General features: G+C 46.2%; 1 protein-coding gene across 1 annotated transcript in view; it reads right to left on the minus strand.

The window, feature by feature from the left end:
• Positions 1-2,217: 2,217 nt before the first annotated feature.
• The window catches only part of CMTM5 (CKLF like MARVEL transmembrane domain containing 5), a 63,882-nt gene continuing 52,219 nt past the window's right edge, over positions 2,218-13,880 (minus strand). Inside the window, exons 3-5 of the mRNA XM_069238184.1 lie at positions 13,384-13,482; positions 5,341-5,443; positions 2,218-4,261 (exon numbers count right to left, since the gene is read on the minus strand). Coding sequence (XP_069094285.1) covers positions 4,239-4,261; positions 5,341-5,443; positions 13,384-13,482 — 225 coding nt within the window. The 3' untranslated portion in view covers positions 2,218-4,238. The remainder of the gene's footprint in view (positions 4,262-5,340; positions 5,444-13,383; positions 13,483-13,880) is intronic.

Genomic DNA, 13,880 nt, shown 5'->3' on the forward strand with positions numbered 1-13,880 from the left:
TTGACTGCAGCCAGCAATTTCTTATTGTCCACTGACTTTGTAATCATCTCTTCTAACTGCTGTCCAAAGAGTTTGGAACCTTCAAAGGGCAGCTTCATCAGTATAGCCTTTTGAGTAGCGTCCGCCTTCCCTTCCATTTGCACATTCACAAATGCTAGCGGACAGCAATAACGGCTCCAGAAGTAGCTGCTGATGCACATAAATTGTCAAATGACAGGTCAGACAGAAAACAGACTTGGTGCTCTATGAGGGATAAAACAGCTGAACAATCCATCCCCTCAGTCATGTGATATCCAAAGCCTGAAAGTCTTAAAGAAGGGACTGAATGGTATATGTGGTGTAAGTGTTGACACGGATGTAGAAGTTAGCTGCTGCATAACAATGCTTCACTGCCCCATCTACTTCCTTATCTACTGAGTCTGGTGGGGAAGCGTCCTCTGACATCACATTACCCTCATTGGACACTGCACCCATCAGATTGTTCAACTTTACTACAGATGGTAACTCCTCTGCAAATGTGTCCACAGGATAATGACATGAAAGGATTCTAGGGAAAAAAAATTTGTCCACTTCCTTCAACTCCTGGGACGGGACCTGTCAGGCCCAGTCCGTGGTTCCACCTGCTGGTAATTGGCCCAAAAAATCATCTTCATTAGCTGATGTGCTAGTTGAAGGGAGGCCCAGGTCCTCTATCAGGTGTCGTAGAAGATCTGCCAGGTCAGACCCCTAAACATATCGACCCCTTTGGTGCTCATCCTCAGGATCCATTCCAGGCTGATCCAGATCTTACCTAGGGATTTTAGGCAGTGGTTGCCCCTCTGGGCTTTCGAAGCTGCCTCTACTGCAGTTTCAATCATGGCCTGTAAAGATTGCAAAGAGGGTTGAGATGAGGGCCCAGCTTCCTCTTCCAAAAGCACAACAACCAATAGCCAGTAGCAGCAAGAAAGGAATGCAAATTCAAAGCTACAACTTCTCTGAAAGCCAAAAACACAATGCAAGAAACAGACCAACTCTCTATTTTATGGTCGGTTTTGAAGGAAACCAAACCTTGTGAGAGCGTCCTGAGAAGTCAGGACGGGAAGAGCACGTAGTGGGCCAATGAACTGCACACTGCTTTGGGGAAGAGCTGACAAGCGCACAGCAGCAAATAAGCACCACCCACTGTGGCAGGATGACATGGGCTGAATTTAAGGACACTGCTGCCATGATGCGCTGCAAGCGCGCTGCTAACCATAAGCCCTGCCCACTATGGCAGAGTGAAAGAGGCTAAAAATAGAAATGCAAAGTTGCTGATAAGTGACAAAACCAATAATAACAGTATTTACTTTACCTGAATTCATGGAACACGCTGCAGCATAGGGAGGAATCCAGAAAGAAAAGAACAGGAGGTTATCTCATTAGTTCCTCCATTGGTGGTGGCTCCTGGGTAATGGAAGCCATCTTGGAAATGAATCCTGCCAGAGGGGAAGCATAAGGACTGCTTCCAGTGATGAGGAGGTAATGGGATATATGTGTATAGGTGGCAGAGAGCCTGTGTTGAATGTACTTGTGGCACAGGACATACCTTTGGCACTGTTACATGCATAACACTAACCATATAGCATTTATTTTAATGGGAAACATTTTAAATGCAGAAAAATGTTCTGTAAAAAGGTTCATAGTATGGAACACTTTTCTGCACTTTAAATTTCTCCCACTTAAAATAATTGCTGCATTTTTCAGTTATAAATATGGCACTATGTCTACCAGCCACTGGGAACAAGATGCCTGCTGCATGTAAATGCAACACTTTGAAATGGGAAACAATTAAACCGAAGAGTTAACTTTATGTTTATATGGATTCCATTAAGCTCATCATTTACATTTTCTCCCATTTTCAAATTTAACTGGGAGGAATATAAAGCGAAGAAACATGCTTCTTAAACATTAAGATGGAATTGGTTTAACTGAAAGTTGAGAAAAATATTAAGGCTTAATATTTTATAGAAATATCTAAATTTCACCCATTGGAAAAAAAATGACTGTATTCTTCAGTTATAAATATGTCATAGTGTCTACTAGCCACTGCAAGCAAGATGCCTGTTATTTGTAAATGCAACACTTTGAAATGGAAGAAAATTAAAATGAAGAATTAACTTAATCATCAAGGTAATTTTTAATTTTAATTTTCTCCCATTTGAAAGCATTCAGAATCAACATTTTGCTGTCACGCTCCAATACGGAGTTTACAAGGACTTTTATTAAAGAGATAAATACATCAGTGCTTCAGTTCTCCACATCTGTGCCCCAGCCTGGGTCATAAACCTGACTGAACACCAATCATTATCACGCCCTGCTATCTGCAGCCTGATGATAATAATGTAAAATAAAGCCAGCCTTCCCTTAACTTTAAAAGGAAAATGTTACCCTGTGCTTATTTAAGAAGAAACTCAACGCTGTGAGCTACTCTGAAGGTGTCTGCGAGCTACTGGTAGGAGACACCTGGACTAAACCCTTCATTTTCATACCCAGAGCCCTGTGCATAGATGTTCTACCGTGCAGAGCAGACATGTCAGCGTACGTGGAGCTACAAACACCCCCTGACCCCTGTTGCCTTAAGACGCGATGAGCAGATTCTGCATGAGTTCCCATGGTGCTGAAACCACTAGGTCCAGATAATGCACACGTGCATGGTCTAGAACCTGGTTTTGAGTCGTATTAGCTGTGCATTTTGGGCCCAATTCATGAAGCCGTTTGCACTCCTAGGTTGCACTTATGTGCTCAAATGGATTGTGTTACAGTGATAACATCATGTTTTGTATTAACACCTATATTGTTGTAACACAACATTTGAGTAAATCTGCTCACATGGTGGGAGGGTGTATTTACATTCTAAGTTTTAATTGCTCCTTTTGCCCCCGTTCTGGTGACACAGTGACAGATCCAGACAGGTCTATTCACATCAGTTGACCACCCCACCTCTACTGTTCAAAACGTGAACATACCATAATGTTTATTTGTAAAGTGCATGTTCACCCTTGGGTCTAGCAAACGTTACGAGAAAGCTGCCCAGATATACATCAGCTCAGCACTTAAGGGTAGGTGGTAGTAGTCAGATGTGCTTCTCTCAATAAACACAGCACCTGTTTTCTGTAGGAGCCCCCCTAACCTACTAACCAGAGGGCACGGTTCTGCAGCACCAACTGTTCTAGGAGTCAAAGCCAAAGAACCCCAATCATGCAGAGCTGTTCAGCAATATTCACAAGGTCTGATTTGCAAAGTTTTTTTCTGTGAGTAGGTGTGTTTAAGTCCAGACTTAGCTGTGATTTAGGAACTTCTTAGAGTAAGACATACTTGGTTGCAGAAGAAACTTTTAAGAATCAGAGGTGAGACCCAGATACTCATGGAAATATCTTTGTGACTCGCCGCAATGTCCACAGGTACAGGCAGACCTCAGGCGGTGTTGAAGAACAGCCGGGAGAGTTCTACATATAGAAAAGGAGAAGCCTTGCTAAAATGGAAGCATTGTTTTACTGAAAATATGTCCAAATATCAGAGTTACAAATCCATATCTTCTTCTTCAGAAGTTTCTGTCACAATCCAGTGTTAGAGGCAGTTGCTTAGATGGGTGGTCTTTTCGCAGTGTGCCAGAGAGACTGTTCGCTGGTGGACATGCTTTTTGCGCTAAGGCAAAACAGTGGTCCTCATGCGGAGCAGGATGAAGCTGAGCAGCAGGATACCATACACTCTGTTAGCATATTCACAGTTAGTACACATGGGGGGGCCACAATGTCACTCTGATCCTTCAACCAGTTACATTCTGGTGCTGGGACTCAATGGGAAGCATTGTGAGCAGGGTGGGGGCGATCCCAGCCAGGGCTGGATGAATATGGAAACTGCATTCTCTTCCTCCCCAGGAGAAGGAAGTTCCTCCAGGAAGGGCTTGGGTCTCATGATGGGAGAAGTGTGTATCTTTATACAGTAGCAATCTGGAAGCATCTGTAACACTGATACCTCTAGTGCACGTGTAGGGTGTGCAGCATGGAAGTGTGGTTGCAGATCCAATTTCTGTCCTGGTCAATCCAGCCCGTTCGAGTGCATCTTACCCCTTCACATCATACGTAATCAGTGTGGTGGCCAGACAGAGGTAGCTGGTCAGATGCCAGAGAGCCCCGTGTTGACGTTTCGAACTGGTCTTCTTCAAAGGTCGCTCCTTGGCAGCAATGCAGGATGGAGGGTTCTTTATCAGCTCGGAGGACCTACTCTGGTCCGTCGAATGAGCCTAAAAAAGATCCGAGACATGCATTGATGGGATGAATATTCCAAACACTGCTGGACCTCCAGCGATCAGGCACACATTTGAAAGAGAGCAATTTTCAGCAGCCTCTGGTGCAGCTGGCCACAGAGCTTGATGTTACTTAGGACAGTGAATGCAGCTGGGAACAGGATTAAGCAGAAACTTGGAGCAGGAGTTGGTTAGCGAGGCAGCTATGGGCTTTATGTTGGTAGAACAGCCTCTATGTAGGAAGGGGAGGAACACAGGCTGCATGTAGCGATGAGAGAATCAGGCCCTGTGTGTAACTGGGGGAACGCAGAATGTCTGTAGGAATAGCAGAAACAGGCAGGCTGTGGGGTGATGTTTATATGACTAGGATGTAAGAAAAACAGTAACAGGCTAGCTGTGAAGGTGCTTATAAGACTAGTTTGTAGAAATGCAGAAACAGGCTCGCTGTGGGGGGGTTTATAAGACTGGTTAGTAGGAACAGCTGACAGGCTTGTCGTAGGGGTATTTATAAGACTGTAGGAATAGCAGAAGCAGGCTCGCTGTGGCGGTGTTTATAAGACTGTTTGTTGGAATAGCAGAAACAGGCTCGCTGTTGAGGTGATATTCATATGACTGGTTTGTAGGAACAGCAGGAACAGGCTCTCTGTTGGGAGTTGGGGGTGTTCTGAGACAGGCACAACAGGACACGTGTGCAGTGCACCTAGGGCTGGGCTGCCTGGTGAAGCTGCTGTGTGCATTAGTGGGGGGGTCAGAAGGTCTTGGTGAAAGGCAGGAGGCTGTGTGTAGGACTAGAACAAACAGGCGGTGTTGTAGGTCTGAGAGGAGCAGAATGTGAACTGGGTAAACACAGCCTATTGCTAGGACTGGTGGTAAGAAGGCTGTTTGTGGGAGCTGGGGGGACATAAACTGTCCGGGGGAAACAGACTGCTCAGGGACTAAAGCAACAGAATGTGTAGCCGAATTGTGGACAGGCTATTTGTGATGCTGGAAGGCCGTGGTTTGTATAGGACTGGGGAGACAGGCTCCGGGTGAATGGAAAGACCTGGCTGTCTGTGGTCTATGTACGTGGTACTCACCCCTCCTTGTGGTGGCTTCAGCGGACTCCTGTTGACTCAGTTCTGCGCGATAGATCATGTAGGCATCGTAGGAGAACACCGCCACCAATGCAAACCCGAAGAGCTGTGGGAGAGAGATTCTGTGGGTCAGTGACAGGGGGATTGTAAAAGGGTATCATACCCAGCCTTAAACAGGAGCAATCAGCTCCGCTAATCACTCAGAGCACAGATAAAACCCAGCCTTCTGGGACCCCAAAGCTTTGCTCACTTGTCACGGGTCCAGTCAAGGGCAGGAACAGCCTTGACTGACTACCAGAAAGGTTTCACCTCATAGATACGCTCCTAGAATTCCCAGTGCAGTGCGGTAATCTGACTGGACTTCAGTGCGGGGAGCCTGACTGGCAGGCCATGGATAGACCACGGTTCTAATGTGAACTGTGAGACAAACCCAACGCTACCAAAGCCGAGGAACCAACAAGCACAGGCCCCTTCCTCGAGGGGGTATTCTTGGCACACATCTGGTAACCTGGCCTGAGCAGCAGGACAAAACGTAACCCCTTCACTGCGGGCGTCGGCCACTGCAGGTCACGACCAGTGGCCGACACCAGGGAGGGGGTTAATAAATCCTCGGGTGCGTCGCACCCGAGGATTTATTTTTATTTTTTTTATAACCCAGGGAGACACGGAAGCTTCCGTGTCTCCCCCCCCACCCCCCTGCCCCTTTGTGACGTAACAAAGTTGATTTCCCCATCGGAGCAGGAGATGGGGAAAACGGCCTTCCCCGCGTTCGGGAAGGACTCGTAAGAAAGGGGAGAGTCTCCCCTTTCTTACGAGGCCTTCCTGAAAGTGTTTCCTGGCCCCCGATCACAGCACATCGGAGGGAGGATCACTGTTCGAAAAGCCAGGTTTTGAGGCCCTTCCTGAAAAGAAGTAGGTTTTGGGTCTTGCGAAGGTGGGTTGGGAGGGCGTTCCAGGTTTTGGGTGCAAGGTAGGAGAAGGATCTGCCCCTGGTGGTGGTGTATTTGATGCGGGGGACAGAGGCGAGAGAGAGGTCAGCTGAGCGGAGGTTTCGTGTGGGGGTGTGGAAGGTGACTCTCGTTGAGGTAGGCAGGGCCTGTGTTGTGGAGTGATTTGTGTGCGAGGATGAGGATCTTGGGTGCAGGGCCTAGCGTGGTGGGCCACCATGAGGGGTTCCAGGTGTTTTTGTGTGGGCCAAAGAGGATTATTTTGGTTTTGCTTGAGTTGAGTTTCAGGTGGTTGGCTGTCATATATATATATCACTTTTGTCAATATGTGTGTGGTTTCCCTGGGGGCTGCGATCGGCCCCCAGGAAAACCAGACCCACATATAAAAGTGATATATAGATTTGCCGCCAGTTGTCTTGCAGTTGCAGCTTTCGTCTTCAAAGCAATGCACATACTTCAACTGACGCTTTTCAACTGTAGCTTTTAGGCAGCAATAAAAAAGTCAAGTAAGTATTGTGACTGTGTTTCTGCTACAAAATGGTCAGACTTGTCTAGTGGCAGATTTAGTGCCATAAAGAAGCGCAGAAGGTTTATATGCCTACCTACTGCAAAGAGCAAATCTGTATTTTATGTAAATAGCTGAGTACATTAGTAAAGTCAGCCATTACCTGCGCTATAATACCAATGAAATGTATGTGCGGGGTGGAGGGCGGCTATGGAGAGATGAAGGGCACTTTTGCTAGGTTGGTAATGAGGGAATCCGAGGAGGAGGGAGTGGGAACACCAATAATGATTGTTGGACTGGGCGCAGGAGGTGCTAAAGACTGTGACGAATGGTATGTGACAAGGTGTTTTTTGAGTGTCTTGAAAGAACGTGCAGATTGAGGGAAGAAGCGCAGGTAAGGTGGCCTCTACTGTTGCACGTATCTCACACACACCATCGATTTTGTGACTGTCTACGTAGGCTAGTGTTTTAAAGCAACAGTTTAGCCAATAGCAGAGATGGCATCTTGATGGATGACTGCTGCCGGCACTCGGGTTATAGAGGACAGCTCTGACATAGGATCAGAGACTGAGACATCAGATACTGAGACAGCATCTGAGGAATAGGACAATGGCGCAGACTCTGGGAGTGATTTTTCAGTTGGAGGAGTCCCATTCGATAACTCCTCTTCCAGTACATTATGAGGGAGGTGATGAGGACAGTCCTGCTGTCCCTTCGCAAGCTGTTTGTGCAACTGGGTAATAGTGGGTTAGCCCAACCCAGAGAGCAGGTGAAGGCGGTGGCAAGCAGAGAGAGAGAGATAGTGCTCTATTGGGAGCTCGCCAATTTAGTTCAGCCCCAAATTCCATCACCCAAATCGTATTGTGGAGACATCAAAATTATCTATGGCAAAACAAACTGGTTTTGTAAGGCAGGCACCTGTGTTTTTGGTCCTGGGTTCGGCGGCCATATAGAGAAACACACTAAACCCAAACATTTCTGGAAACTAGACATTCAGGGGAGTCCACAGAGGTGTGACTTCTGTGGATTCCCCAAAGTTTTCTTACCCAGAATACCCTGCAAAGCTGAAATGTTGAATAAAAACTATATTTTTCTCGCATTTCTGTCACACAAACTACAGGAATATGCTGGGATCCACAAAATTCCTACCACCCAGTGACTCCTCACCTGTCCTGATAAAAACACTACCCCACTTGAGTGCCTACACCTAGTGCCTGCGTCAGGAATGGATCACCCCAGGGTCAACAGCTGCCTCATGTAAGGACCAACATTGACCGTTGTGTGATCTATCCCTGTCGCGGACACCAGGCCTACCCACACAAGTGAGGTATCATTTTTATCGGGAGACTTGGGGGAACGCTGGGTGGAAGGAAATTTGTGGCTCCTCTCAGATTCCAGAACTTTCTGTCACCGAAATGCTATGAAAAAATGTGATGTGTCCACGTTGTGTTTTGGGGCATTTTCTGTCGCGGGCGCTAGGCCTACCCACACAAGTGAGGTATCATTTTTATCGGGAGACTTGGGGGAACGCTGGGTGGAAGGAAATTTGTGTCTCCTCTCAGATTCCAGAACTTTCTGTCACCAAAATGTGAGGAAAACGTGTTTTTTAGCCACATTTTGAGGTTTGCAAAGGATTCTGGGTAACAGAACCGGGTCAGAGCCCCACAAGTCACCCCATCTTGGATTCCCCTAGGTCTCTAGTTTTCAAAAATGCACAGGTTTGGTAGGCTTCCCTAGGTGCCGGCTGAGCTAGAGGCCAAAATCTACAGGTAGGCACTTTGCAAAAAACAGCTCTGTATTCTGTCAAAAAATGTGATGTGTCCACGTTGTGTTTTGGGGCATTTCCTGTCGCGGGCGCTCGGCCTACCCACACAAGTGAGGTATCATTTTTATCGGGAGACTTGGGGGAACGCTGGGTGGAAGGAAATTTGTGGCTCCTCTCAGATTCCAGAACTTTCTGTCACTGAAATGTGAGGAAAACATGTTTTTTTAGCCACGTTTTGAGGTTTGCAAAGGATTCTGGGTAACAGAACCTGGTCAGAGCCCCACAAGTCAACCCATCTTGGATTCCTCTACGTCTCTAGTTTTCAAAAATGCACAGGTTTGGTAGGTTTCCCTATGTGCCGGCTGAACTAGAGGCCAAAATCTACAGGTAGGCACTTTGCAAAAAACAGCTCTGTTTTCTGTCAAAAAATGGGATGTGTCCACGTTGTGTTTTGGGGCACCTCCTGTCGCGGGCGCTAGGCCTACCCACACAAGTGAGGTATCATTTTTATCGGGAGACTTGGGGGAACGCTGGATGGAAGGACATTTGTGGCTCCTCTCAGATTCCAGAACTTTCTGTCACTGAAATGTGAGGAAAACGTGTTTTTTAGCCACGTTTTGAGGTTTGCAAAGGATTCTGGGTAACAGAACCTGGTCAGAGCCCCACAAGTCACACCATCTTGGATTCCCCTAGGTCTCTAGTTTTAAAAAATTCACAGGTTTGGTAGGTTTCCCTATGTTCCGGCTGAGCTAGAGGCCAAAATCTACAGGTAGGCACTTTGAAAAAAACAGCTCTGTTTTCTGTCAAAAAATGGGATGTGTCCATGTAGTGTTTCGGGGCATTTCCTGTCGCAGGCGCTAGGCCTACCCACACAAGTGAGGTATCATTTTTATCGGGAGACTTGGGGGAACGCTGGGTGGAAGGAAATTTGTGGCTCCTCTCAGAGTTCAGAACTTTCTGTCACTGAAATGTGAGGAAAATGTGTTCTTTTAGCCACGTTTTGAGGTTTGCAAAGGATTCTGGGTAACAGAACCTGGTCAGAACCCCACAAGTCACCTCATTTTGGATTCCCCAGGTCTCTAGTTTTCAAAAATGCACAGGTGTGGTAGGTTTCCCTATGTGCCGGCTGAGCTAGAGGCCAAAATCTACAGGTAGGCACTTTGAAAAAAACAGCTCTGTTTTCTGTAAAAAAATGGGATGTGTCCACGTTGTATTTTGGGGCATTTCCAGTTGCGGGCGCTAGGCCTACCCACACAAGTGAGGTATCATTTTTATCAGGAGACTTGGGGGAACGCTGGGTGGAAGGAAATTTGTGGCTCCTCTCAGAGTTCAGAACTTTCTGTCACTGAAATGTGAGGAAAACGTGTTTTTTTAGCCACATTTTGAGGTTTGCAAAGGATTCTGGGTAACAGAACCTGGTCAGAGCCCCAAAAGTCACCCCATCTTGGATACCCCTAGGTCTCTAGTTTTCAAAAATGCACAGGGTTGGTAGGTTTCCCTAGGTGCCAGCAGAGCTAGAGGCCAAAATCCACAGCTAGGCACTTTGCAAAAAACAGCTCTGTTTTCTGTCAAAAAAATGGGATGTGTCCACGTTGTGTTTTGGGGTATTTCCTGTTGCAGACGATAGGCCTACCCACACAAGTGAGGTATCATTTTTATCGGGAGACTTGGGGGGACATAGAATAGCAAAACAAGTGTTATTGCCCCTTATCTTTCTCTTCATTTTTTCCTTCCAAATATAAGAGAGTGTGTAAAAAAGACGTCTATTTGAGAAATGCCCTGCAATTCACATGCTAGTATGGGCACCCCGGAATTCAGAGATGTGCAAATAACCACTGCTACTCAAAACCTTATCTTGAGCCCATTTTGGAAATGCAAAGGTTTTCTTGATACCTATTTTTCACTCTTCATATTTCAGCAAATGAATCGCTGTATACCCAGTATAGAATGAAAACCAACTGCAGGGTGCAGCTCATTTATTGGCTCTGGGTACCTAGGGTTCTTGATGAACCTACAAGCCCTTTATATACCCGCAACCAGAAGAGTCCAGCAGACAAAACGGTATATTGCTTTCAGAAATCTGACATCGCAGGAAAAAGTTACAGAGTAAAACATAAAGAAAAATGGCTGTTGTTTTCAGCTCAATTTCAATATTTTTTTATTTCAGCGGTTATTTTCTGTAGGAAAACCTTGTAGGATCTACACAAATGACCCCTTGCTGAATTCAGAATTGTGTCTAGTTTTCAGAAATGTTTAGCTGTCCGGGATCCAGCATTGGTTTCACACCCATTCCTGTCACTAACTGGAAGGAGGCTGAAAGCACCAAAAATAGTAAAAATGGGGTATGTCCCAGTAAAATGCCAAATTTGTGTTGAAAAATGTGTTTTTCTGATTCAAGTCTGCCCGTTCCTGAAAGATGGGAAGATTGTGATTTCAGCACCAGAAACCCTTTGTTGATGGCATTTTCAGGGAAAAAACCACAAGCCTTCTTCGGCAGCCCTTTTTTTCCATTTGTTTTGAAAAAACTAAATTTTCACTGTATTTTGGCTATTTTCTTGGTCTCCTCCGGGGAAACCACAAACTCTGGGTACCATTAGAATCCCTAGGATGTTGGAAAAAAAGGACGCAAATTTGGCGTGGATAGCTTATGTGGACAAAAAGTTATGAAGGCCTAAGCGCGAAATACCCCAAATAGCCAAAAAAGGGCTCAGCACTGGGGGGGGGGAAAGGCCCAGCAGCTAAGGCGTTAGGAGATCTGTGCGCAGGGGAGTGTGATGTAAGGCGCAACAAACAACAATACAGATAAAAAACTAAAAAGTGTAAAAGCCCAAAGTAAATTGAACTAAAAAGATGAAAATCTAAATGCAATGCCACAAATACGAAGAAATGGACAAAAGGAAGACAGGACAGGGAAAATACTCACTGATCGGATAATACAAACCTGTATAAAAGAAACCGTCAAAAGAGCGGGTTGTCAACAGTGTCTATAAGGGTGTGACAGTGCGCCAAGAACCCTCACTTGGGAGCACAAGGCCCTAAACTGGCTGGTGGGAGTGGAGTTTAGTCAGTTAGCTACCTTTACAATGGTGGGGAGATCCTCGCGGATATTAACACCTACCCCAAGCCCTCCCAGTAATACTTCAGTCAAGATTCAGTCTGGTGAGGAGGCCTTCCAGCCCCAGGCAACTTGCACTACAGGTACCAGGTTACCCAGCAGACGGGAGGCTCGGTCCTGGGACAAGACCTTGGAAATAGAGATTCATGTTTTGGTTTGGAACAGCTCTCTCAGCTTTTTAAACTAAGCAGTGAAACCCTTTTCTTCTGTTAAATTGGTTAAACTACTTAGACATTGGCAGATACCTGTGTACCAATCCCTGACTCCCGAAAGAGTGCCCCACACCAATTTTCTCAGTAGCATGATGTGCTTCCCCTTCTCATATAGGTGCCTTATATTATAGCATTGTAAATCTTTCCTAATCCTTATCAACAAAATCCAATACGGTGGGCAGATCATTTGGCTGGAAAGGTGTCTCCCAAAAAATCTTAGATCCACCTTTTGGTTGTCATGGGAACCCCTCTCAATGCAAAGAAACCCCTCCACTTTCAACCACAGAAATCCCTCTCATCTCCTGGGTTTCTCCAGAAAACCGATGAAGTTTGGCATGGCTCAGATGGCCACTTCAGGACATATGCATACAATAATTTAATTATTTTCATACCGAGAGGAGTAATTAACCATCATTTCACTTTGGCTGGATAAAGTATACCACCATATTTTTTTCTTTTTCATTAAATTCTATCTCTTGCCTAGTCTAGCGGCTGTGACCAGTCATGGGAAGAAGTGTTTGTGTGTCTTGTGGGGAAAATTATCTTATTGAACAGACACATAACTCAGTAGGTGGACAATGTTAAACCTACACTTATTGAGTTCACTTATCCTCAACAGTTATCAACACTTAATAGGCCACTGGGTTAGCCTAGTTACCTGTCCATTCTCTGTCTAACTGGGGCACTGTGGAAACTGGAGGTAATACTAATTTAAACAGCACACTTGGGACTGGGTTTGGTCCACAGGACTCAGACAAGCAGACACAGGGAAAGAAAGCAAAGATCCCAAGAGTATACTGGGGAAACTGGGAAATCATCTTAAAGATAGAATTGCTCACACTTATTCTGTTGTTCAATAAACAGCAGAAACCTTTGTCAAGGGAACCAAGCACCCCATGAACACATTACTGGGTTCAGGCCCATTTATGTTGTCATGTGTGCCATAGACTCATTTCCCAAAGTTAATATTTATCACACACCCACATACCTGCCCCCTGCCCCTATTATGAGCAAGACCATAAGTTGCAGCTGCTAAGTCACACTGTGATAGTGTGGGCCTGATTCACAAAGGGCCTCTGCACTTGTGGCGGAGGCCCCGCAGTCGTGGCATAGGGCCCGCACTTGTGACAGGAGTCTCACACTCGTGGCAGGACCTCTGTACTGCATTTTCCACTGCAGAGGTCTCGCCACGCGTGCGGGCCCACCGCCATGACTGCAAGGCCTCGGCCACGAGTAGTGAGAAGGCTCTTTGTGAATCAGGCCCTGTATGTTACACAATATCGGTTCCCATCATATGGTCACCCAGTGAAGCGATACATCATATGATGTGCACACAATGACCTGGAAACCCCTGTACAGATCTGTACTTTGCCATCCATAGCACCTAAGAGCCTCCACTGAGTAACGTGCCATCACCCGTCTACCAAAGCACTTCAGCAGCTTTTTTGGTGTAAATAACTTTTCTGGTGTACATAAATGCAACAGTATTGTTCAATACTTACAGCAGCTGCTACTGCCCCACCTTCACCGCCACTCCTCGCCGCTGCAGCAATGGATACCACCACCATGACGATCACCGCGCTAACGCACCGCAGGAAGTCCTGTAAAATGGAGAAAAAAAGAAGAGCAGCCATCAGAGGGAGGTGGGAGCATGGGGAGCCACGAGGCTACAGGGCAGCTTTAATTTCCCACCTCCTCCTACAGTTCAACTTGCTTATTGGGATAAAATACACCCTTCTCCCACCTGGTGCACACTTCTGCCACATGGTTCGAGGCTACTTGGAGGAGGACATCTGGGAATGGGGAGGGATGGTGGGAAGACAGAATGGAAGGGCGGAGAGGATGAGGGAAGTAGGTCTGCCAACTTACAAAAAAGTCACACTCTAATGAGGGGGTGGGTCCTTGGAGGGGCGGGATTTGATGCCAAAAACTTCTTGAGAGCAATTCTGCATCCCCCACAAACAACTTCCCTTCCGCCCCCCAAAAAAGTCCTGGCGTA

Source organism: Pleurodeles waltl, chromosome 6, assembly GCF_031143425.1.
Source record: "Pleurodeles waltl isolate 20211129_DDA chromosome 6, aPleWal1.hap1.20221129, whole genome shotgun sequence".
NCBI classification, from domain to species: domain Eukaryota; kingdom Metazoa; phylum Chordata; class Amphibia; order Caudata; family Salamandridae; genus Pleurodeles; species Pleurodeles waltl.